This window comes from Girardinichthys multiradiatus, chromosome 20, assembly GCF_021462225.1.
Source record: "Girardinichthys multiradiatus isolate DD_20200921_A chromosome 20, DD_fGirMul_XY1, whole genome shotgun sequence".
Taxonomy (NCBI): domain Eukaryota; kingdom Metazoa; phylum Chordata; class Actinopteri; order Cyprinodontiformes; family Goodeidae; genus Girardinichthys; species Girardinichthys multiradiatus.
Window position 1 is genome coordinate 20,005,989 of NC_061812.1, and position 26,162 is coordinate 20,032,150.

The following is a 26,162-nucleotide window of genomic DNA, read 5'->3' on the forward strand; positions in this document are numbered from 1 at the left end:
AAAATATTTGGGTGGGCTCTTTACACACGAATTACTGTATCAGTGTGTTGTGGCATGGAGGCGATCAGCCTGTGGTTCTGCTGAGGTGTGATGGAAGCCCAGGTTGCTTTGATAGTGGTGTCTCCCATCTCCACCTTGGCAATCCTCCATAGATTCTCTATGGGGTTCAGGTCAGGCCAGTTTGATGGCCAATCAAGCACAGTAACACCATGGTCACTGAACCAGTTTTTGGTACCTTTAGCAGTGTGGATTGGTGCCACATCTACTGGAAAATAAAATCAGCGTCTCTAAAAAGCCTTTGAGCCAGTGGAAGCATGAAGTGTTCTAAAATGTCCTGCTAGATGGCTGCGCTGACTACAGACTTCGGAAAACACAGTGGACCGACAGCAGCAGATGACGTAGCACCCCAAATCATCACTGACTGAAAACTTCACACTGAACTTCTCTGCCTCTCCACTCTTCCTCCAGCATCTGGGACATTAATTTTCTTAATGAAATGCAAAATTTACTTTCATCTGAAAACAAGACTTTGGACCACAGAACAACAGCCAACTTTTTTGTCTCCTCAGCCCAGGTAAGACGCTTGTAGCCCATGTCGGATTCGTCTGTGCATCATGGCTCTTGGTCCTTGACTCCAGCCTCAGTCTTCTATTTATGAAGCTCACCCAATTTCTTGAATAGATTTTGCTTGACAATCCTCTCAAGGATGCGTGTATCCCTGTTGCTGGTGGAACTTCTCCCACCACACCTGTTCTTTCCAATCAGCTTTCTGTGAATATGCTTGGATAGCGCACTCTATGAACAAACAGCTTTTTTAGCAATGAGCTTTTGCTGCTTACCCTCGTTGTGATGGGTGTCCATGACTGTCTTCTGGACATCTGTGACGTTTTCTCAATAATTGTGTAGGCCACTGAGACTGAGAGACCATTTAGAGGCTCAGGAAACCTTTGCAGGGGTTTTGAGTTAATTAGCTGATGAGGATGTGACACTATGAGTTTCCTGTATGTAACCTTTTCACAATATTCTTACTTTCTGAGACACTAAATTTTGGGTTTTCATTATCTGTAAGCCTTAATCATCAAATTAAAACAAAAAGACTTAGGATTATTCACTCTATGTGTAATGAATCTATATGTGAGATTCACTTTCTGAAATGAGTGATAAATAAAACTTTTTCATGATGTTCTATATTTTCAGATGTACCTGTATATTGACACTGCTAAATTTGGTGTCTGTTTATTCTATATGTTTACTTGGGTATTTTATCTTAAAATATATGCAATTTGTGTAAATTCTTTAATTCTTGAGATTGTTAATACAACATGTGCTGTAAAATGAACATGTGAACACTTCACAGTCCCAGTGTACTTTCTCAGGAGCTTACTGGCTTCACAGAAAATCCCTCCATCGAGGCAAGGCTGAAGCCTCACTGTGGGATTACAGCTTGAGGAAGACTTAGTCACTCAAACAAGTTGCACACTTCCTCACTCGGAGTACTCTGCAAGCGAACAAAAGTAAATAAAAAGAAGAACCTGTGGACGATGCGCTGGATCCCGATCAAGAATGATTCTTTAGGATGAGAACTTTATCCCACGTGGGCGGACTCAGATGGGAATAGGAGGGCATGCTGACACTGAGACAAGCTGCGCTACATTAAGATTTTCTGTTGAAGACCGGAGGAAGGTAGGTTCATGTTGTGTGAATGGGACAGGAGAGCCGGTGCCAAATGTATGGTTCAGAGATGAATAACGGGCCTTCAGCAATGGCACCACCATCTCTTGGCCAGAGCAGCAGCCCACCATTGTCCTCTCGGTCGCCTAAGAAGACCACCTTTCAGTCTTTGGGATCTATATCATCAGGGATGTTCTCCCCTTCATTGGCCAAACGCTCCGCTCATGAAGCCAAGTGCACCTCAAACCAGGTGAACTCACCCACTCATTCCATCATGAGCTCACCCAAACTTTGGCAAAAAACATCCGTCTCCAGACTTGCTGAGGAGTTTTTCTGGATTGGCGGCAGTGTGGTTGCACAACCCAAATGGAGGCTGGGTCAAATAGGTAAGCCCCCTCTAACTTTTCAGAAACAAAACATCCGCCAGACATATTTTGGAGATGTTTTAGTAGACCTTTAAATGTTTTCAATTGCACAAACAACAGAGCAGGGAAGCAGAGTAGCAGATAATGAGCATATGGACTGTAGACAATCCTTTAGGATTAGCCTGAATGATGTGCCAGGTTGCGTCACATCTATCTGAGCTTCAGATTACAAACAAAGGTTACCTGCTCACGGCACACAAAAACAATGACCTGACTAGGATCTGAATAAACATCATGGAAAAATGTTATGTACTTCATGATTATCCTACATACTGTAAATTTATGATGAAACAAATAATTTATTTCAGCTCAGGAAACAGTTATTGCTCTTTAAATTCAGATATTAATCTTGCATAATCTGTTTAGGATTGCTCATGTTGTTATTTTATCAATAACACATTAGCAGCTACCTAAAAGCATTTGACACAGATAATAATCTCATAAACAAGTGCTCAGTGCTAAACATCAGCTTTTATGTATTTTATTAATGTATTTAATGGATATAAACACAAATTCATTGCACCATTATGTAATTATGCAAATATTAGTAATTACACCAAGTATCAATAAAACTGAGGTGATTTTTTACTTGTTTTGCAATTCATGCGTTTATTTAAGTATTTGTTCTCAATACTTAGATCTGTCTGCAGTATCTTTTTTTTTTGTGGTTATTATCTCAGTACCTATGCATCACATTTAATTTCCAAGCTTGGGTTTCTGAGGGACAGAAAATTATGCTTTTATGTTATCTCCCCTGTAGTGGAGAGGTGCATGTGCACCATGCAGACTGGCACTCAGATGACCAAACTGAAGGGGAAAAAGAAAGGGCTGGTCCGATTTTTCTACCTGGATGAGCACAAGACCTGCATCCGGTGGCGGCCTTCCAAAAAGCACGACAAGGCCAAAAGTGAGAGTTCAGTGTCACTTTTATTTGTACAGCACTATATCAACAAGGTTTACCCAAAGGCCTGTGTTACAAAATGTAAAAGAGCTGTCAAGATTTAAACCAAGGCTTTGTACAGAAGATCGGCAGTATAATGTAAATGCTTAAAGATGTCTATTGCTCCAATAGAATGACTTTAGATGACTTTATTCTCTGAAAATAAAAATAAAAAACAATTGAAGAATCATTAGGTTTTTATATCAACAGACAGATAAATGTGGTTGTCATCAGCAGACCACGGGAAATAGATATTATATTTTCCAGAAATACAACCACGGAAGCAAACCTTTTTATAAAATTTAGACTTTTTTGTAATTAATTTTTTAACATTTTAAAATATTAGGTACCGGTACATATGTACCTACACCCTTTGCTGTGTGAAACTCAAAACTCAGCTTAGATGCATCTGATTTCCACTGATCATCTTTGAGAATCTCCTGCAACTTGATTGTAATTCACCTACATTAACTTCAGCTGCCTGAAGATGATCGGTGGGGGAACATTCTTATCTTTACAAGGTCTCACAGCTAATAGCGCATATCAGAGCGGAAACCAACCTCTAAAGGTAAAGGAACTGTCTGTAGACCTCCAAGGATAATAAAACGAATCAGCAGCACTGAACATCCTGAAAAGCATTGTGCTCTCCAATATTTGGAAGTGGAAGACGTTTGCAATGACCAGGAACTCCACTAGATCTGGACACCCAAACAAACTGAGAAATCAGGAAAAAAGGATCACCATCTAAGAGGTGACCAAGAATCCAATGGTTACAAAGTTGGAGCTCAAGTGTTTGTTTGTTGATATAGGGGAACCATCTAGAAGCTCAACCTTTGTTAACTCCACCAATCAAGCTTTTATCCTATGGTGGCCAGTCAAACGCCCCTTTTCACTAAAAGGCACAGGGCAGCCAGTCTGAATATTGCCAAAAAGGACATTAGAGATGGTCAGAAACAGTGTGTGGTCTGACTAAACTAAAATAGCACAGTTTGGGCTAAACCGCAAGAAACATGTCTAGAGAAAAACATACACCATCCCTACTGTGAAGCCCAGTGGTGGCAGCATTATGCTGTGGGGATGTTTTTTATCTGCTGCAGGAAATGGGCGACTAGTCTGCGCAGATGGTGTGATCACAGCAGCCAAATAAAAAAGTTTTCAGGAATATCTGCTCCATAATGGCCTGTAAGTCAGACTAAGGTGACAATACTTCCAACACAATAACACCTGGCCATAAAGTGGTCAGGCCATAAGCCAAAAGAACATATCTGGAAAGGCCTAAAAATGCCTGTCGACTAACACTGTCTATCCAACCTGACTGAGGATCTGCAGAGAGGAAGGGAAGATTATACCCAAAACAGTTGTAGTGAGCCTGTAGAGACATAACCACAAAGACTTGAAGGTGTGATTGCTGCCAAAGGTGCTTCAACAAAATATCAAACCGTGAGTGTGAAGATTTGTGTACCTGTGATGCTTGAACGTTTAGATTTTTTATGTATGTACAAAAGGACTTAAAACATATCTTCATTTTCTTACAGTGAGCTATTTTATGTAAAATAAAAATCTTCATGTAAACTATTGTTAAATTGATTTTAGAATCCGACTGTAATGTAAACACAAATGTGAAAATGGTAGAGGTGTGAGTACTTTCTGGTTTCTCGGTCCATCTGTTTTCTGTTGACTTTGGGAATGTTTTCTCTGTTCCAGTATCCATTGATTCCATTCATGAGGTCTGCGAGGGGAAGAAATCAGAGATCTTCAGGCGCTATGCAGAAAACCGTTTCGACCCAAACTGTTGTTTCAGTATTTACTACGGGGATCGAGTCAAGTCCCTGGACCTGGTCTCCAATAATGCAGAGGATGTGCGCACCTGGATCAACGGGCTAAAGTACCTCATGGCTGGCATCAGTGATGAAGACAGTTTGGCCCGCAGACAACGCACCCGGGATCAATATCCTTTGTACAGTCCATTACATTCATCCTGACAGTACAATTAATAAAAGCTGAAATCACATTTCAGATTTTGTGACTGAGCCTTAACTGCGGTTGCACATGGTTGCAGCAGACTTTCTCTGAGGCTGACAAAAATGGAGATGGTACCTTGAGCATTGGGGAGGTTCACCAGCTGCTCCACAAGCTGAATGTTAATTTACCCAAGCAGAAAGTCAGGGACATGTTTCAAGTGAGAACATTTCCCCACACCATTAATTCTGCACACCGCTATAGGCTGCACATAGAAACACAACTACCGAACATCATTCATGATATTTACAACAATAATAATAAATTTGGTAGTTGTATACGATTTAATAATTTTATGAGCTAACATGCTAGCTTACGCCTTGCAAAAGTACTCATACAATTTGATTGGATTTAATGTTACAGACCAACACAAAGTTGGCAGAGCAATAATTGTGAAGCAGAACGAAAAGGATACATCATTTTCAAAATTTCACATGGGTTAAGCGTTCAGATTTTTCTTTGCTAATATTTGTTGGCAAAGAACAATCTGAATGAGGATCTGTAGTTGGGGTAAAACGCAACTGCAGATCCTCATTCATGTTATTTGCCACGACGTTTGGAAGATTTGATAGTTTTAGAGGCTGAAGCTTAAACTAACAAACATCAAATGAATGATATGGCAACAATGAGCGATTAGCTAAATGTGAATAGTACCAAATAACAGCAATGCTAACATGCTTGTCTTTAGCTTCTTTTTGGCTTGTATTTTGAAATAAATATTTTGTGCTAAGTCCCAGTTTTTAAAGCTGGGATTTCACTGTTTATAAGCTGAGTATAGTGACTTACAAAGAAGTCATACATTTTAACATTTTGTCATGTTACAACCACAAACTTCCATAGATTTTATGAGGCAAACCAGCACAAAGTAGTACATAATTGTTAAGTAGGATGAAAAGGATAAATGATTTTCAAACACCTTTTTAGAAATAAATATATGATAGGTTTCATGTTTGTACCTCTCCTGTCAATACTGTGTAAAATTCTCTTTCCCTGCAATTACAGCTGCAGTCTCGTTGCTAAATAATTTTTATGTGTCAACTGGATTCCAGTTTGGACTTTGACTAGGCCATTCTGACAAATAAATGTGCTTTGATTTAAACCATGACATTGTAACTCTTGGTGTATGTTTATGGTTTTTATGGCCTCTAAGAAGTGTTCTTCCAGATTTAACCTGTGTTTAGCTACATCTGTCTCCTGATCAACTCTGATCAGCATTCTCTTAGCATTATGCTGCCACAATAAAAGAGGTATACTCAGGGTGATCATCTGATTTTAATTTACTGAGATTTGGGCAAAAAGTCAGTGAAAAACAATGAGGAAAAACAGGGCAAGAGTTAGGATAACATCGACAAACTTTTTTAACATATTTTAAGATTGATTTTCTCTTTCATTTGGCCATCAATTCAATGAAAAGCAGAAGAAAGATCAAATGATTACATTTAGAAAAAAAACTCATTTATTTTGTAGCTTGGCAGAACAGGACCACAGACTGCCACAGGAAAGCCATATGGCCACCACAGATGGCCTTAACTGCACTGTATTATTGCATTAGTTCAGCAGCTAACTGTATCTCTCCTGATGACAATAACTATACACAAGCTATATTTTATTACAGTTTTTTCAGATAGGCCTATGCAGGGAGATTTCTTCCCTGGCTTATAAAACTCTTCTGTTTATATCTGCAGGAAGCAGACACAGATGAGATCCAGGGCTCTCTGGGCTTCGACGAATTTTGCTCCTTTTACAAGATGATTTCCACACGCAGAGACCTCTACCTGATCATGATCTCCTACAGCAATCAAAAAGAAGTCCTGGATATACACGACCTTGCACGTTTTCTGGAAAACGAACAGAAGGTAAAAATGGATCCGAAAAATCTGACTGAGATGTAATGGGAAAATAAATCCTTAACTTTTCCACCATTTCCCCACCATGTGAACTGGTGTGACATGGTGGTCTCTAAATGTGGTCTATAATGTGGCATTACCATTTGTAGTTTTATTTGTTTACAAATGTATGCTTTTCCTGCTTCTTGTTTACTTTATTGTACATTGTATTTTATTTATTTTATAAAGTATTGTTTTTTTCTATCTGAGACCCATTGTTCATTGCGTTAAACTAATTTTAAATGTACTAACATTTCCTCAGTGGAAATATTACATGAAGACAATTACTACAGAAATTGCAAAGAATGTAATTTTAATTTGAATCAACTCTGCAGATTTCATCAACTGTGGTAATAACATAAAAAAGGAGTGCATTACATAGTTTACATAAACACTTGTTTTAAGGTCTTACTTTAAAATCTGAGAGTTTGTGTTTTTATTTGAAATGTATAAAATATTCATGTTTATTTATTGCTCTTTGTATTATATCTCGTACTTGTATTTGTCGTCTTCCGCTGCATCCGGGACCAGGTGGCGGGGGCAGCAGACTCAGTAGAGACACCCAGACTTCCCTCTCCCCAGACACCTCCTCCAGCTCCTTCGGGGGGAGCCCATGGCGTTCCCAGGCCAGCTGAGAGACATAGTCCCTTCAGCGTGTGCTGGGCCTCTTCCCAGTGGGACATGCCTGGAACATCACTTCACTTTCGGCTCAGCTCTCTCTTCAGCGTCCCCATTACTGAACCCTGCTGGAGTCCAACATGGACCTGGAACAGGTCCGAATTAGTGCCGGCAATGCAGACCCAACTCCTGCTCCACTTTTACAGAGACCGGATGGCCCCTAATAAAAGGCCCCCGACTCCGTACTCCTGGAGCACAGGGCACCACGAGGGACACAGTTGAATGCCCTCTTCAGGTCCACAAAACACATGTGGACTGGTTGGGCTAACTCCCATGAACCCTCAAGTACCTTGTAGAGGGTATAGAGCTGGTCCAGTGTTCCACGGCCAGGATGAAAACCATACTGCTCCTCCTGAAGCCGAGGTTCGACTATCGGCCGGACTCTCCTCTCCAATACCCTGGCATAGGATTACCAGGGAGGCTGAAGAGTGTGATTCCCCTATAATTGGAATACACCCTCCGGTCACCCTTCTTATGAAGGGAGACCACCACCCCGGGCTGCCAGTCCAAAGGCACTGTCCCTGACTGTCACGCAATGTTGAAGAGGCGTGTCAACCATGACAGCCCCACAACATCCAGAGACTTGAGGTACTCAGGGTGGATATCATCCACCCCCAAAGCCCTGCCACCATGGAGCTTTTTAACCACCTCGGTGACTTCAGCCTGGATGATGAAAGAGTCCAACCCCAAGTCCCCAGCCTCTGCTTCCACCTGGGAATGTGATGGCAGGATTGAGGAGATCCTTGAAGTACTCTATCCACCGCCCGAAAATGTCCCCAGTCGATGTCAGCAGATCCCTACCCCCACTGTAAGCAGTGTTGGCAAAGCACCTCCTGAGGTGGTAGTCCTTCTCCATGGCTTCACCGAACTCCTCCCAGGCCCGGGTTTTTGCCTCTGCCACAGCCTGGGCCGCGGCACGCTTGGCCTCACATTACCCATCCCACAAGCCAACTACAGGCGGTAGGGCTCCTTCAACCTGCGGCTGAAGGTCTGAAGACACAACAACAAAGTCTATCATTGACCTCCTGCCAAGGGTGTCCAAGTGCCACACCCTTATGCATGAACATGGTGTTCATTATGTAAAACCCGTGACTAGCACAGAAGTCCAATAATGAAACATCACTCGTATTCAGATCGGGGAGGCCATTCCTCCCAATCACGCCTTTCCAGGTGTCACTGTCGTTTCCCACACGGGCACTGAAGTCCCCCAGCAGAATAATGGAGTCCCCGGAAGGGGAACTATGCATCACCCCTGACACAGAAGCCAGAAAGGCCAGGTACTCCGCACTACCACTTGGCCCATACGCTGAAACGACAGTCAGAGACCTGTCCGCGATTCATAGGCGCAGCCATGCGACCCTCTCATCCACTTGGGTAAACCCCAACATGAGACTGCTGAGCTAGGGGGCAACAAGCAAACCCACCCCAGCTCGCCACCTCTCTCCGCGGGCCACTCCAGAGTTGAAGAGAGTCCAGCCTCTCTTGAAGAGCTGGTTTCCAGAACCCACTCTGTGCGCGGAGGTGAGCCCTACTATTTCTAGTCAATGTCTCTCAACCTCCTGCACAAGCTCAGTCTCCTTCCCTCCCAGCGAGGTGACATTCCACGTCTCTAGAGCCAGCCTAAGCATCGGGCCGTCAAGGCCTCCACCTTTGTCTGCTGCCCGATCCTCTTTGCATCGGTCTCTCATGGTACCCCCTGCAGGTGGTGGGCCCACTGAGGGATGGCCTCGCATCTCTCGTTCAGGCTTGGCCAGACAGGGTCCCACGAGCAGCAACCCGGCCACCAGGGCACCAGGCGCTCTCCGACGAGTCCCGACCCCAGGCCTGGCTCCTGGGTGGGACCCCGACTCTGACGTACCGGGCAATGTCACATGCCTCAATGTTTTGGTCCTCAGGAAGGCGTCTTGAACCGTTCTTTATCTGACCCGTCACCCAGAGCCTTTTTGCCATGGGAGACCCTACCAGGGCCATTTAAGCCCCAGACAACATAGCCTCTAGGATTATTCAAGCACTCAAACCTCTCCACCACGTTAAGGTGGCGGTTCAAGGAGGGGCTTTTTATTATATGTTATACGTAAATATTTTTTATTAATGACAATTTTTGCATGAATGCAAAAATTACTTTAGCAGTCTTCCTTTTAGTTTCAATTTTTAAAAAAATGCTTCAATAACAATTTATTTTATCAAAAAACAAACATTATTTAATAGCGTAGTTTGTTTGTCTCTCCTGAACAAATGTACTGTAGATTTTTTGTATTTCTTCTTATTATTGTTATTTTATGGCTTTACACACATTTTTCCCACTGTTTTTCTACTAATGCAGGGGGCTGCATGTAATTTGAGCTAAAATCTATGAGAAAAACACATTCCTTTTAGAAAGAACGTTTACTGCTGCTGAAATTTAGAAAAAAAACAGTATTTACAATAAAAACATATGTACTATATATTAAGATGTCAACACATTGTGTTATGTTCTTTATAGATGCGTGGTCTGACCAGAGAGCATCTAGTCGACATTGTGGCTAAGTTTGAGCCCTGTCCTGAGAACCTACAGCATATGGTGTTGGGTATTGACGGTGGGTGGATGTTGCTTATCAAGTATATGATGAGAGAAAATTAAGCACATTTCGCCACTTAAACAAAGCTTGCCACCAGCGTACAAATACAACTCATGACACTTCAATCTTTCTTCTTAAGGTTTCACCAACTACATGCGAAGTCCTGCAGGCGACATCTTTAACCCTGAGCACAATCAGGTGAACCAGGACATGACGCAGCCTCTCACTAATTACTTTATTGCCACATCACACAACACCTACCTGACTGGAGACCAGCTGCTCTCTCAGTCAAGGGTGGAAATGTATGCCTATGTTCTGCAGGCAGGCTGTCGCTGTGTGGAGGGTAAGAGACTGCATAATGCATTACAAGTCCTTGTTTTTATTTTGCATGACATTGCAGAGAAGTCAACACCTTTTTGTTATTTATTCCCTCTCTTCCAGTGGACTGTTGGGATGGACCAGATGGTGAACCCATTATTCATCATGGCTACACTTTGACATCCAAAATTCTCTTCAAAGACGTTGTTGAAACAATTAACAAATATGCCTTCACTAAGTCACCGTAAGCTCTGTTGTGTCTTTATTATGCTGAATGTGTTCCTGGGTTGTTTCAAAGCCTCAGTATGTCATGTTGGCTCTGCCCCAGGTACCCTGTCATCCTGTCCATAGAGAACCACTGCACTGTGCCCCAGCAGAAGAAGATGGCTGAGTATCTGAAAGAGGTGCTACAAGAAAAATTGGATCTGACTAATGTCAGTGGGCATGAATGCAAGAAGCTGCCTTCACCTGAGATCCTGAAAGGGAAAATTTTAGTCAAGGTGCATTTTTCTTTATTTAATTGTTCAGACTAAGTGCAGTAAGTTATAAAGTAAAGTGCAAAAAAATGAGTATAAATCTTTATTTTTCAGGGAAAAAAGCTTCCAGCAAACCTTGACCCTGATGCAGAGGAAGGAGACGTATCCGATGAAGACACTGGGAATGAGGAAGAGGATGATAGTGATGATAGTGACAATGATTTACAGGCAAATTAAGGGATGGATGGATGGATGGATGGATGGATGGATGGATGGACATGTTAACAAATAGCATTGAACTGTTTCAGGATGGCAACGGTGCAGAATCAACTAATCAACCCAAAAAGAAGAGACGGTTTGGCAGATCAATCATAAGGAGCTTTAAAAGAAAGGTGCTTCAGATTCTTTAATCCATATCCTTCAGTGTAATGTAAAAAAAACACAAAAGCATTTCATATTTCCAAAAGCTTAGCTTATCTTTTATGTTCTCAGAGAAAAAAGAAAATCCGTATGAAGAACAAGACATTGTCTGACGGTGAATCAGACCACAGCAGCAGCCGAGAAAGAGCTCAGATTGTTTACCATCCCAAGTAAGGTCATTGCATTGAGCATCTTATCCATCAAATGTGTTTACTATCTGAAGTTACATCTGTGTGCCTACAATGTCTCTTCAGGAAAAGGAAAACCATGAGACTCTCCAGAGCTCTCTCTGACCTAGTCAAGTACACAAAATCTGTCCGTGTGCATGAAATAGAAACTCAAGGTAAAGTCAAAGAGCCTCAAGGTAGCAACATATTTTGCTAAAATTGTCACACTAACTATGTTTTAGGATGCAAGGGGTTGTCATGGTGTTGGAAGACTTGTACATTGCTTAGTTTAAAAAAGTTCTTTATTCTAAATGATTTATCATTAAAAGACACTTTCATTTATTTAGTTTGGTAAACTTTGATAGAAGTGGTTTGAATACTTTTCATATTTATCTTGAGTGTTTTATGATCTATTAACAGAATTTTTATCTTGCCTAAGAGTTGCATTTGAGTGGTTGCTATGCAGACTGAGCAGGAACTTGTGTGTGGGGGTGTTCTGGGAAGAGGTCTGTTTGCACCCCAGCCAATCTTCGTGTCCTTGAGTGCCAGATGTGGACGTGTGTGTGTATCAGTATCTGGATAGAACCAGTTTTATTCAGTATGACTTGTATTTGTGAAACTGTGTGTGGTCACACCCATGATGCTGAAACATGAGTGTTTTTTTCCTTTCTTTAATAAAAAGCTGGTTCAGTGTGAAGCTCCTCTGAAAGAACGGACTGTCTCCCTGGCCAGTCTAAGATAACTTTGACTCACTTGTGTCTTCATTCATACCTTCTCTGAAGTTATCAGTGTGTCTAACTCTGACACATGGATTTGTGTCTTGCAGGATTTTTGAGCAGCTGGCAGGTATCATCTCTTAACGAGACTGTTGTGAACCAGATATTACAGCTAAAACCTGCCGAGCTGGTGCGTTTCAACCAGCGCCAGCTGCTGAGAGTCTATCCTTCAAACTTCAGAGTGGACTCCAGCAACTTTAACCCGCAGCCATATTGGAACACAGGATGCCATATGGGTAATAGACATAGATCATGTCCTCAAATGCTGTATGATACTACGAAAAGGGCCTGCAGGTTTAATTTGCATGCATTAATCTTTAATTTTAGTTGCAATGAATTACCAAACAGAAGGCCGAATGCTTGAACTTAACAGAGCCAAGTTTTCAAGCAATGGAAACTGCGGATATATTCTGAAGCCTAAATGCATGTGTAAAGGTATGGACAGTGGAGTGTGTACAAACAGCACAATTAATGTACTCATGTATTACATTGTGAAAGAGTGATAAAATGCTGCTGGTTCTTCTCAGCTGCCTTTAACCCAATGATGGAGGATCCCTTGCCAGGACACAAAAAAACTCAGCTAATGCTAAAGATCATTAGTGGACAGCAACTTCCCAAACCCAAAGACTCCATGTTTGGAGACAGAGGAGAGGTAAGAGGCTTAATAGTAGGACAACAATTCTAAGACTCATTATTTATTCACAAAAAAACCAATAGATCTGACTTTATTTTTTGTCAGATAATTGATCCCTTTGTTGAGGTTGAGATCATCGGTCTGCCTGTTGATTGCTCCAAGCAGCAAACCAGAGTGGTTGATGACAATGGTGAGTGCGGAAAATCCAAGTCAAAGTAATTTTATGTCCCTCTTTATTATTCTTTTAACTTTTGTGTCATGCAGGTTTCAATCCAATGTGGGAGGAAACCCTTGTTTTCAGCATCCAAATGCCTCATATCGCCCTGGTGAGGTTCCAGGTCTTTGATCATGATCCTATTGGACGTGATTTCATTGGACAGAGGACGGTGGCTTTCACTAGCATGATGCCAGGTAGGATCTCTGGTCAAATCTTCAGACTTGGAATAGAGTAGAGTTTAAGTCTGGGTATTAAGATGTGACCATTAAGTAAGATTTATTTGCTGTCTGGTTGATGTTTATGGTCATAATCCTGCTAAAATACCCAGTGACAACCCTGTTCAAGTTTTCTGTGAGAGGTCATCAGATTTTTATTTAAAACCTCTTGGTAAAGATTTCCTGATTCTATGCACTATGAAAGGTTTGTAGGACATTTGGAAGAAAACAAGGCCCACAGTATCATATTTCATTCACCTTACTTTACCTGAGATGCTTTCCTACATATTCATTCTTCTCTTTTACATCAGACCTACCTGAAGTGTTTAGGGGATATTTTTTTGGCTGAAAAACGCACCCTGATTGATTCATATTTCACCCCTTTTCCCCTCAATTTAAGCAGATTAACCCAATATTTTCTTTTCAGATTTTTCAGGAGTGCATTTGGAAAAAGAGGGGTAGAAGCTTATTTTTAATACAACATGCCTAGACTAATTCTATTTATTTACCCTTCATTTAACTTAGTAAGTTATTAAGAACAAATTCTTATTTACAATAACAACCTTGTAAGTATTCTGATACATTACTAGCAAAAGGTATATGGCATATACAGGGGTTGGACAATGAAACTGAAACACCTGTCATTTTAGTGTGGGAGGTTTCATGGCTAAATTGGACCAGCTTGGTAGCCAGTCTTCATTGATTGCACATTGCACCAGTAAGAGCAGAGTATTAAGGTTCAATTAGCAGGGTAAGAGCACAGTTTTGCTCAAAATATTGAAATGCACACAACATTATGGGTGACATACCAGAGTTCAAAAGAGGACAAATTGTTGGTGCACGTCTTGCTGGCGCATCTGTGACCAACACAGCAAGTCTTTGTGATGTATCAAGAGCCACGGTATCCAGGGTAATGTCAGCATACCACCAAGAAGGACGAACCACATCCAACAGGATTAACTGTGGACGCAAGAGGAAGCTGTCTGAAAGGGATGTTCGGGTGTTAACCCGGATTGTATCCAGAAAACATAAAACCACGGCTGCTCAAATCACGGCAGAATTAAATGTGCACCTCAACTCTCCTGTTTCCATCAGAACTGTCCGTCGGGAGCTCCACAGGGTCAATATACATGGCTGCTATAACCAAACCTTTGGTCACTCATGCCAATGCCAAACGTCGGTTTCAATGGTGCAAGGAGCGCAAATCTCGGGCTGTGGACAATGTGAAACATGTATTGTTCTCTGATGAGTCCACCTTTACTGTCTTCCCCACATCCGGGAGAGTTACGGTGTGGAGAAGCCCCAAAGAAGCGTACCACCCAGACTGTTGCATGCCCAGAGTGAAGCATGAGGGTGGATCAGTGATGGTTTGGGCTGCCATATCATGGCATTCCCTTGGCCCAATACTTGTGCTAGATCAGCGCGTCACTGCCAAGGACTACCGAACCATTCTTGAGGACCATGTGCATCCAATGGTTCAAACATTGTATCCTGAAGGCGGTGCCATGTATCAGGATGACAATGCACCAATACACACAGCAAGACTGGTTAAAGATTGGTTTGATGAACATGAAAGTGAAGTTGAACATCTCCCATGGCCTGCACAGTAACCAGATCTAAATATTATTGAGCCACTTTGGGGTGTTTTGGAGGAGCGAGTCAGGAAACGTTTTCCTCCACCAGTATCACGTAGTGACCTGGTCACTATCCTGCAAGAAAAATGGCTTAAAATCCCTCTGACCACTGTGCAGGACTTGTATATGTCATTCCTAAGACAAATTGACGCTGTATTGGCCGCAAAAGGAGGCCCTACACCATACTAATAAATTATTGTGGTCTAAAACCAGGTGTTTCAATTTCATTGTCCAACCCCTGTATAAACAAAAGAACACTAATCTACTGAAGTACTGATAACTTGTTGCCTAAATATGTCAAAATTGTATGTATTTAGAACATTTACTTACATTCCTTTTGTTAATACACCTGTTTTGTTCTTGTCATAATATATTTTACAACACTTTCAAATATCTTTGTTATGGTGGTTATTGTAAAAGTAAGAAATATTGTCTTTTTTTATTCTGATTTAGCAAACATACAGTGTATCCAGAAGGTATTCACAGCACTTTTGTCACATTTCATGCTACAACCTTATACTTAAATGGATTAAATTAAAACGTTCCTCTCATAATTTTCCACTCAATAATGACAAAGGAAAAGTTGTTAGTTTATTTTTTTTAAATCACATTTTCATAGATATTATTCCATGTCTTAGTGTTTTGTTGAGGTGCTTTTTAGCAGTAGTCACATCCTCAGCTCTTCCTGGGTATGTAAGATTGCTACACCTGTCTGTTGTTTGGTGTTTTCTACCATTCTTCTCTGCAGATTCTCCCAAGTCCATGCAGGTTGGATAGGCAGTGTTGGTAGACAACCATTTTTAGACCATTCCTGTTGAACTGGATTTGAGCACTGGCTTTGATTAAGCCACTCCTAGACATTCACAGACTGCTCACATTGTCCTGTTGGAAGATGAATCTTGACTCTAGTCCAGAGTTCCAGAGCACTCTGGAGCAGATTTTCTACATCTAAACGTGCTTCTCCTACGCCCTAAGCTGACAACTCACCCAGTATCAGAAAAATATTCCCACACCATGATGCTGCTAGCACCATGCTTCACACTAGAGATGGTGGAATATATGTGATGCTGTTGATACTTTAATTTCACCAGACCAGAAGATTTTGTTTGACATTTGACAACCTCTAGGGTGCTTTCCTGCTAAATTCAGGTGGGCTACCATCAATACTTCCTGGATGCCCATTATTACATCACACACCATCCAACCAGTCAGCTTGCAGTTATATATTTATTTTCGGGGGTTTGTCTTTTATCCATTAGTTCAGTCTGATTTCAGTGGTTCTCCACATGCTACGAAAAAGTCACTTCTGCAAGGCTTCAGAAAAATACAATTTCAAATAAGATCTACATGTAAATACACAAATATAATAAGCAGATAACGCTTACAAAATTTTTCTGGAAGAAGATGAAGGACAAATATACTAACCAGTTCGATTGTGTTTGCAGGTTATCGGCATGTCTATCTGGAGGGAATGGCAGAGTCATCCATTTTTGTTCATGTTGGTATTAATGACATGACAGGAAAGGTAGAGTACTTTAAAATAAACCTTCACAGTACTTATCCTATTCTTTACGTCTTGAATTAAACTTTATTTGTAAAACAGATCAAACCTGCTCATGCTATGCATGCAGCTAGAAAACACATCCAAAAAGCAGCTCAGAAGCACATGAGGGCCAACCAAAGGCATCCTTCTGTAGACGTCTCTGTCCTGTCCTCTGAAGATGGACGTGCTCTGTTTTTCTACAAGGATCTGGACACTATGTCTCAGGATAGCAGAAATGGTGAACTGTCTCCGGTTGTAAAAGGCCCAGCAGCCAAAGCTGCCCTTCACAAAGGGATCATGAGTGAGCCTGTGAGACGAGCCTACAAAGTGAAGATCCATGAACCTCCAGAAACACACAGAGGCTTCTTCAGCCGGATGTCCTCCACAGAGTCCCACAACAGCAGTGGGGCAGCTCCCTGTGTGAAAGAGGAAAGTTTTGACCTGGACACTCCTCCACAGCTTTCCTGTGAGATTCCTGCTCCTGATAGCCAACGACAAACTGATCAAAAGGACTCTGAGAATGAATCGGGGCAGCAAAACTGCACTGAGCAATATTCAGTGAAGAGATTTGAACCAGAGCACTCTGAGTTACCAGAGGAGCAGGAACCAGAAGAAGAGAGTGAGGTTTTTATTGAACCTGAACACCCTCCAGAACCTCAGCATGACTCTATCCCCCATTCTCAGACTCCACAGCCACAGGCTGAAGCTAAAATCTCTAAACTTATCCCTCCATCATCCCCCGCCAGGGTCAGACGCACCTTAGAAGCTCCTCCATCCACTCTGCAATCAACCCCGATACGAACGAAAGCCCGGTCACACAGCTGCCCCCGAAAACAGACATTTTCTCCTCAGACGCCAGCTGTGACCCGGAAGCCTGCTCTTCGCTGGCACATGCAGCAAGAGCAGACATATGGCAGCCAGGTGAGACGTATTCCCAACGGCCTCTGCCTGTCAGGCAGCTCATCCAGCAACAGCGACGGCAGCAGCGACAGCCTGGGGTTTGTACCCAGGTGCCCGCCAGCTGGGTCAGAGCAGCAAGAGGGCACCCTGCAGAGGGAGATGAAGGCCCTGTTCGACCAGCGGTTGAAAGAGATTCGTTGTAAATCACCTATCTTTTTTGACGGTGAGTTCCATTCACAACAAAATAAGAAAACAAAAAGAAATCGTATTTACCTTCTTTTAGAAATAAAGACCTGAAAAGTGGGGCCTGCATTTTCATTGAGCCCCCTTTACTCTGATACTTGCAATAAAATTCTGTGTAACCAATTTCACCTAATTAGTAAATGGATTGCACCTAGATGTAATTTAATCTCAGAATAAATCCAGCTGTTCTGTGTAGGGCTCAGAGGTTTGTTAGAGAACATTAGTGAACAAACAGCATCATCAAGACCAAGGGAAGCAGCAGACAGGTCAGGGAGAAAGGTGTGGAGATACTTAAAGCAGAGCTAGGTTATAAAACAATACCCCAAGCTTTGAATTTTCCAAAAATGGAAAGTGTAATACATGACTGCAAAACTACATAATCTAAACATCCATCTAAACTGACAGGATGGGCAAAAGGTGCAGGCAAGAGGCCCATGCTAGCTTTGCAGGAGCTTCAGAGATCCACAGCTCACCAGGATAATTACTGAATGGGGCACAGCAAACACACAGAAGAAGGTGCTGTGGCCACATGAGACCCAAATTGAACTTGTAGGCAAAATGCTCTGTGTGTAGGGTAAAACAAATACCACTTAGCACCATTAAAATGCCATTCCCACTCTGAAACATGGTAGTGTCAGCATCATGCTGTGGGGTTGAAAAAGCTAGTCTGATTTGATGGGAAGGCAGATGCAGCTAGAAACAAGCCAGTCCTAAAGAAAACCTGTTTAGATGCTGCAAAAGACTTGATACTTGGGGCAGAGATTCACCTTCCAGCAGGACAATGTCAAACAATGTTCACGTGTTAGAATGTGAAAACACGTACTTTCATTCCACTTCACAGTTATAGAGTGATTTATGATGTTCTTTCACATAAAAATAAAATTAATTGAAATTTGTGGTTGGGGCATGATAAAATGGGAAAAGTAGAAGGATCATTAATCAGATGAGGGTAAAGTGGTTGTTTCTAATCTCAGCTTTTCACTGTTGTTTTTCCTGATTAGATCACGACTCTGAATGAGGAAACCAAAGACATCAAAGTCCTCCAGAAAAAGAAAAGAAGAAAAAAGCACATATGAAGGCATGAAGAAAAGCATGAGACTGAATCTGTAGTATCTGACTTAGAGCAGGAATATAAATTTTATGTGTTTTAGGTCAGCTGTAATGTTTACAGTCCTTACCTTTTCATTGTGAGACATGGTTTCTAAAAGAAATTGCTGGAATCACATGATGCTGCTGCCAACTGTACAGAAATGCTTGCAAACTGTTAAATTACTAGCTTTATATGTGAGTCGTATTTTCAGATTTTAAATGTTAACTTGGATTAAAAGTTATTTTTTGTAAAAACTGGCAGTGATTTTTTTCTTTTACATTTTAGAACACAAACACAAAAAGGACTGTGAGTTTTATGGGTTAAACATTGTTGTTTTGAATGAAAGTAAAGTAGCAAATTAAAAAAATCTATAAAGTTAAGTCAGAATTAATGTAAAAAGAATAGTTCATTTTTAAAAGGATCTCTATGCTTTTTCTTTGTCTGCATTTTCCTGGGGTTTGTTTGCACTGCTGGTCTTCAGGCGCAGACTAAGCTCCTCGGTCAGCACGGTGCAGCATGACTTCTGCAGAGATTAGGGAAAAGACCAGAGAAACAGAACATTTCACTGATAATTAAAATGCAAACACTTGTGATCATATAATCAAGTCCTCGAACCTGAGTACCATTTTTTATGATTTGTTTTAGTTCTACTCGTCAGGCTCTTAAAGAAAAAGGCGATTTACAACTTTACTCATGTGAAACAATGACTCGTACCTGCTGTTCTGCTGCCTTTCTGCGACTCTTAAAGGTGAGCTCAAGAAAAGCCATACATGTCCCCAGCCCTAGGCCCAGAGCGAGCACCAGGAACATCCCCTTCAGTCTGTGTGGCTGCACCGCAGCAGGCTTGGCCTTATCCGCTATGCAGCTGCTCGCCCACCACTTGCTCCGCAGATAGGCCAGCTCACCCGCCTCGCTAAGCTGAAGGATCGCCACACTGAGGTTCTTTATGATCGGGGAACCTTGATTAAATGCAACATTTTGGCATCATGATATCTTTTTATGTTTTTGCTTTTTTCATATATTAATAATAATATAATAATGTATTATTGTTTTCTGTAGTATTAATTTGTATTATTTCTTTAATGTTTTTTTTATTTAATGAACATTTTGGTAGATCTCAATTAATGAGATTTTAGGAGGAGGATTCTTACCAAGGGGGGCAGCGATGCTGTATCCCCTCATGCCAATGACCTCATGCACTCTCACCAGCTCACAATGACGTGCTACTGCCAAGTCCAGAGAAACAGACTCTCCAATGAAGGCAAAGTTTCCCTCCTTTGCTCGTTTGACGCCCTCATCCATTGACGACACAAAGCTCTGTGTTCTCTCCATGTGTTCGTAGATTCTGCGGTACACTGGGTTGTTGGAGTTCTGAGGGAAAGCAACAAAAACATTTCCAGTGAGTCACAACAGAACAGACCTGCCAGGTTAGGTCACACTCACCTTAAAGAAAGCAAGAGTGGAGGAACCAGCCAGGCAGCTGTACTGGATTGTGTCCTGACTGGCCAAGTCCTCAAACCCTTTCACTGTCAGCTGGCTGGACTCTGGGGTTTTGGAGGAGCTGAGGTTGGAGAAATAACAAGCCAAGAGGACTACAGAAAATAACCACCAGCTGCTGCAGATGACACGTCCTGAAAGGGCTTTAGGATGAGGACCAGCACCTGAGATGCACACAAAAGAATTTTGCTTTAATTTGGCATTTTCCCAATTGTTTGGTGCCTGGTGGCCTAAACGTTTGAGGAATCTTGGAGTGAAACATTATATTATAAACACTGTTACTACTGTATTAAAAAACATTAATTGTTAATGCTATTCACTTCTTATAAGAAATTAGCAGTTTGTGCTACAGTGAGAAATATTATGCAATGTTTTGTGGGCTAATTTGTTCATTTCAGATTATATTAATCTGCTTTAATTCAGTTTTAAGAGATAGATGCAGGCAGAATTTTACAATTTTAGATTCTTCCTAAAGGTCATCTACATACGTGTAGCTAAACTGACTTATAGCAGCCATGGTACCAAGCTAATCTGTAAATACATCTTTGATTTAAAAACATTATAAAAAAAACAAATTAGTATTAGTTAACCAACTAACTAGTTTATAATTTAAAAAGAAAGTGAACGGTGCTTTACCTTGTAGAGTCAGCGCTCCAGCTGTGTACCACAAGCTGTAGAGGAAACTGAATCTGTTTCCCTCACTCTGAGCCTCACTCCACTCACATGGGCTTAGTCTGCATTTAGCATGAGAAAAGAAAATCATTTTTAACAAAGAAAGCACATAAATGAATACCTCAGGCAAAAGAAAGTTTGCAAACGTTCCACAGACAAGAATTCGGAAAGCGGCAACAGCATTCAATCCTGTACCCTGTTAAAATCCTTAGACAACTCATATTACCAACCTGCTAGCTATACAGATGCTAGCAGCAGTGCCCATGTAGGCGATGAGTATGCCGATCCAGGTTTCTGATGTGAAGGGTGTCAGGAAGTCAAAGAAATCTGCGCCCTCTGAGATGTCCTTCCTCAGGAGGATGCTGATCCCCGTCTGCATGAAGGGTTTAGTCATGCCCACAACTTTCTCCCGGGCTGCAGTCAGAGTCAGAGGAGCAATCGCAAGGTCTGCCTCCTGTAAAACAAAATGATCAATGGATTGATTTTTTTTTTGTAAAGTTGTAAAGTTTTTGGATTGATTTAACATTTGCTGTGCTCACCCCTCTCAACACCTCTCCAATCATGCCATTCCAGTTCCCATTGTCATCCTGCCTACCATAGGAGCTGTCTTTCACCAGCTTCACTTTGTACTTGAATCCAACTTTCTTGGCCACTTCAGAAAGCAGGTCCATGCAAAAGCCTTCCAGCTGACTTCCTTTGGACATTGTATATGGCTCTTGCTTGAAGGGATAGGCATACAAACAAATTATCAGTTATCACGTACCTTGTTTTTAATATATATAAACTTCTTGACTGACTGATTTAAGGAACAAAAGACAAAGATCAGCTACCTTTATGGTTGTGATTCTCAGTTCAGTTTGAGCTGATGTTGGAGGGGAAAGTGGAAATATAGAATAAATTAGACACTGCAGTATTTTTTTAGCTAGTAATTACAAAACCTTTGACAAAACAACACTACTGTGTCTTAAACAACCTTGATAATGTTTAAATGAATTACCTTGCAAAAGTATTCATAAGTACCTTGAACATTTTGTCAGAGACCATGACAAAGTACCGTGGTGCATAATAAAGAAAAAGAAACACATACATGTTTTTTAAAGTTTTGTTTTAAATTTTTATTTGTTTATTCCTTCCATATTCTGATGCCCCAAAGTTAAATCCAGTGCAACCATTTCAAAAATCACTTAATTAATTAAAGTAGTCCAACTGTGAGTAAAATAATTTTCGTATCAATCCAGCTGTTGTTTTTCTTGCCTCAGCGGTTTGTTAGAGAACAATCAGAATATTGAAGACCAAGGATCACAGCAGATAGGTCAGGGATAATGTTGTCAGGAACTTTAAAACAATTTTTAGTTATAAAATCACATCTCAGTATCTCATTTTCAGAGGAATGGAATGAGAATAACACAACCGCAATCCAACCAAAACATGTCAGCCCACCAGAGCTGTCAGGCATTGCAAAGAAAGCATTATTCAGAGGAGAAACCAAGAGGCCTATTGTGCCTCTGGAGGATCTACAGAGATGCAAAGCTCTGATTTGAAAAATCTGTTGTCACCAAAACTATATATCACCTTCATAGAACTGTGGCAAGATGAAAGTCCTGGTTGAATGAAGTCTTATACGCAGTATGCCACGAGGCATGTATGAGAAACAGCAAACATGCAAAAGAAGAATGTGCTCCTGTCAGATGAGAGCTGCTATATGTGCCAGAAAACTATCACTCCACATCCTCACCACGAAACACACTGGTGGCAGCATCATGCTGTGGGGAGGGAATTCTTAAGTGGCATGAAAGCTGGTCAGAGTTAAAGGGACAATGAATGGAACTAAATACAAGGCAATCCTGGAAAGAAAATCAGTTAGTGGATGCATAAGACTTGAGACCGCAACGGAGATACACCCTCCAGCAGGACAACTAGCCAAACATACAGCCTCAGCTACACTACAATGGTTCAAATCAAAGCATACGTATGTGTTAGAAAGGCCCAGTCAAAGTTCAGATCTGAATCCTACTGAAAATCTGTGGCAAAACCTAAAAACTGATGCTCACAGACAGTCTCCATCCAGTCTGACTCTACATGAGCTGTTTTGCAAAGAATAGCTAATATTGTCAGTGTCTTGCAGAGCAAAGCTGGTAGAAACAGTCCAAAAAACCTTTTAATTGCAGTGAATATGGTCCTACAATATATTTACTCGGTGGTGTAGAACACATACACACTTACCTTTTCAGAATTTTATGTGGGAAACAATGTGGAAATCGTGTCCTTTTCATTCCACTTTACAATTATGAACTGTGTCCATCACATAAAATCCCAATAAAACAAATCAAAGGCTGTGGTTCTAATGTCACAAATGTAACATTTTAGGAGGTACTGATAGCTCTGTAAGACACTGGACAACACTGAAAACACATTAGTCACACAACTTTGAATTAAAACCCATTGATCAGCTGACTTAACCGACTGATCTGAGGTGGTATTTGGGGTCATAAAGTACTTCTGGTATCCTACAAATCTGACCATTTTCTTTCTCTGAAAGTAGACTCTGCTGTCTATTTAGAGCAGAGTGTTAATTTAAAGAGCCTCAGTGGCATGGCAGTGTTTGATGGGAGCGCAGACAAAGAGTATCAAAAGCCTGTATCCAGGCCAAGGCCCTGGGGATCCATCACCACAGGGTGATCCTGACAACCATCAGATCCTCCTTTTCAAAAGATGACATGTTATAAGGGCTCCTCAAGCCCCTGTCACTCTCTGGCCCCCTTCTGAATCAGTGGGTCTTTGTTCGCATCAAAGACTCGATTTATTACCAATTTTCTGAGATTGTCAGTTGGCTTGCTTCCCTCTTCGTTCTTCCACAAGAGTTGGACAGGATGCAGTGCTAAACTTTGATATTCATCCGAGCTGACAGTGTCCATTTAAGTCTTCTCAAGCTTGAGAAAATTCGACCATATCCTGTAGAGGAACACGAAGGATTTGGCAGAGAACAAAAAGGGAAGCTGCCACCACACCAAATGAAAAATGCACTGACCGGGTCATAAGTCAAGAAAAACAAACTCGTTTTCTTCTGACACTGTTTGACACTCTGTCCCCTACAATAACGTACAGTAAATCTATTAAACTGATGTAATGTGCAGGTTTTTTTTTTAGAAGAATCAGCGTCTTACCTGCAGTACACACCACCAGGTCCAAGAAAAACCCAGAGGACAGAAGAAGAAAGACAAACAGCATCCTGGCTCGGTTTACTTTTAACCTATAAGGCGCAAAAAGAGAATTACTACTTTGTTGTACAACAGATGGATATGTTGCTGCAAACTGGCATTAACACATTTAAAACAAATTTAATCTGAGCTAAGTTAGTAAAGTATTTAACTTAAATTTACAGAAACTCTCAAGATGGTCATATAAAAGTTCTACCTGAGATGTGTCCAACACAGTCAGCTAATAATCTGTGAGCTGAAGTTTTTTCAGCTTCAAATTTATCAGGAGAGAGCCAATGATGTTTTTGTGGGTGGAGATAAAAACTATAGAGTTCTTTTAAAAGGGCGGAGATAAACAGCATGATGCACAAACACAAAGCTTCCACTGAGGAATGAAATGTATTCAATAGATGACCAAAGATGGAATTATTTGTTACACGTAATTGAAAAATATCATTAAGATGAAGTGACAACACAACATTATTATATTGTAGCTGAGATAGGTTTGGTGCATATTTGTGTATTTTTGCAGAATGCTGCAGAATTAGAAATATTTTGTTTAAATGTATGGAATTTATAACAATTTCTGATCATAGATGTCCCTTACACAACAAAAATATACTTCCATATGTTTTGTGACAATATATGAAACAGATGTTCCCGTCTTTTAAAATATATTATGAATAAAATACTGTGCAACATATTACAATACAGTGGCTTTTTAAAAGTATTCATACCCCTTGAACCTTTCCACATATCGTCACATTACAACCACAAACATAAATATATGTTATTGGAATTTTATGTGAAAGACCAACACAAAGTGGTATATAATTGTGAAGTGGAAAGAAAATTATACATGATTTAAAATTTTTTTTACAAATAAAAAATTGAAAAGGGTATTGTGCAAAATTCAGACACCTGAGTCAATACTTTGTGGAACCACCTTTTGCTGCATTTACAGCTGCAAGTCTTTTAGAGTATGTCTCTACCAGTGACAACCAGTGACTGAAATTTTTGCCCATTCATTGCAAAACAGCTCAAGCTCAGTCAGATTAGACAGAGAGCGTTTTTGAGCAGCATTTTTCAGATCTTGCCACATATTCTCAATTGGGTTTAGGTCTGGACTTTGACTGGGCCATTCTAACACATTAATATGTTTTGTTTTAAACCATTCCATGGTAGCCCTGACTTTATGTTTAGGGTCGTTGTTCTGCTGGAAGGTGAACCTCCGCCCCAGTCTCAAGTCTTTTGCAGACATCAACAGGTTTTCTTCCAAGATTTCCCTGTATTTGGCTCCATCCATCTTCTCATCAGCTCTGATCACTTTCCCAGCCCCTGCTTTAGAGAAGCATCCCCAGAGCATGATGCTGCCACCACCATAATTGACAGTGGGGATAATGTGTTCAGAGTGACGTGCAGTGTCATTTCTCCGCCACACATAGCGTTTGGCATTTTGGCCAAAAAGTTCAATTTTGGTCTCGTCTGACCAAAGCACCTTCTTCCACATGTTTGCTGAGTCCCCAACATAGCTTCTGAAAACTGCAAACTGGACTTCTTATGGTTTTCTTTTAACAATGGTTTTCTTCTTGCCACTCTTCCATAAAGACCACATTTGTGCAGTGCATGACTAATAGTTGTTCTGTGGACAGATTCCCCCACCTGAGCTGTGGATCTCTGCAGTTCATCCAGAGTCACCATGGACCTCTTGACTAAATCTCTGATCAGTCCTCTCCGTGGTCGGCCTCTAAGTTTAGGTGGACGGCCTTGTCTTGGTAGGTTTACAATTGTGCCATACTCTTTCCATTTTTAGATGATGGATTGAACAGTGCTCCGTGAGATGTTAAAAGCTTGGGAAATCTTTTTATAGCCTAAGCCTGCTTTAAACTCCATAACTTTATCAATGACCTGTCTGGTGTGTTCCTTGGACTTCATGATGCTGTTTGCTCCCCAATATTATCATAACAAACCTCTGAGGCCGTCACA

At 41.1% G+C, this 26,162-nt stretch overlaps 2 protein-coding genes across 5 annotated transcripts; one reads left to right on the forward strand and one right to left on the reverse strand.

Annotated features, from left to right (window-relative positions):
• Positions 1-1,495: 1,495 nt before the first annotated feature.
• On the forward strand, positions 1,496-18,765 carry plch2b (phospholipase C, eta 2b). 3 transcript variants are annotated; one of them, XM_047347019.1, is made up of 21 exons: positions 1,496-2,057; positions 2,857-3,003; positions 4,741-4,984; positions 5,086-5,215; positions 6,741-6,911; positions 10,102-10,195; positions 10,317-10,520; positions 10,619-10,739; positions 10,824-10,995; positions 11,086-11,199; positions 11,280-11,363; positions 11,464-11,561; positions 11,646-11,734; positions 12,385-12,570; positions 12,662-12,769; positions 12,862-12,986; positions 13,074-13,158; positions 13,233-13,379; positions 16,480-16,559; positions 16,638-17,700; positions 18,722-18,765. In XM_047347019.1, the coding sequence occupies exons 1-21, from the start codon at positions 1,703-1,705 to the stop codon at positions 18,736-18,738; spliced, it is 3,834 nt and encodes a 1,277-aa protein (XP_047202975.1). In that variant the 5' UTR covers positions 1,496-1,702; the 3' UTR covers positions 18,739-18,765. The 3 variants fall into 3 exon arrangements, with proteins under 3 accessions (XP_047202975.1, XP_047202974.1, XP_047202976.1); XM_047347018.1 differs by lacking the exon at positions 18,722-18,765 and having other exon boundaries at positions 1,497-2,057; positions 16,638-18,097; XM_047347020.1 differs by lacking the exons at positions 2,857-3,003; positions 18,722-18,765 and having other exon boundaries at positions 1,498-2,057; positions 16,638-18,097.
• A 69-nt stretch (positions 18,766-18,834) lies between these two features.
• si:dkey-183j2.10 (glutamate receptor U1) lies at positions 18,835-24,437 on the reverse strand. 2 transcript variants are annotated; one of them, XM_047347033.1, is made up of 10 exons: positions 24,394-24,437; positions 24,144-24,229; positions 21,810-21,841; positions 21,519-21,698; positions 21,210-21,433; positions 20,944-21,041; positions 20,254-20,471; positions 19,962-20,181; positions 19,525-19,769; positions 18,835-19,333 (listed from the first exon to the last, which is right to left on the reverse strand). In XM_047347033.1, the coding sequence occupies exons 2-10, from the start codon at positions 24,205-24,207 to the stop codon at positions 19,235-19,237; spliced, it is 1,380 nt and encodes a 459-aa protein (XP_047202989.1). In that variant the 5' UTR covers positions 24,208-24,229; positions 24,394-24,437; the 3' UTR covers positions 18,835-19,234. The 2 variants fall into 2 exon arrangements, with proteins under 2 accessions (XP_047202989.1, XP_047202990.1); XM_047347034.1 differs by lacking the exon at positions 24,394-24,437 and adding an exon at positions 21,977-21,999 and having other exon boundaries at positions 24,144-24,205.
• Positions 24,438-26,162: the final 1,725 nt, after the last annotated feature.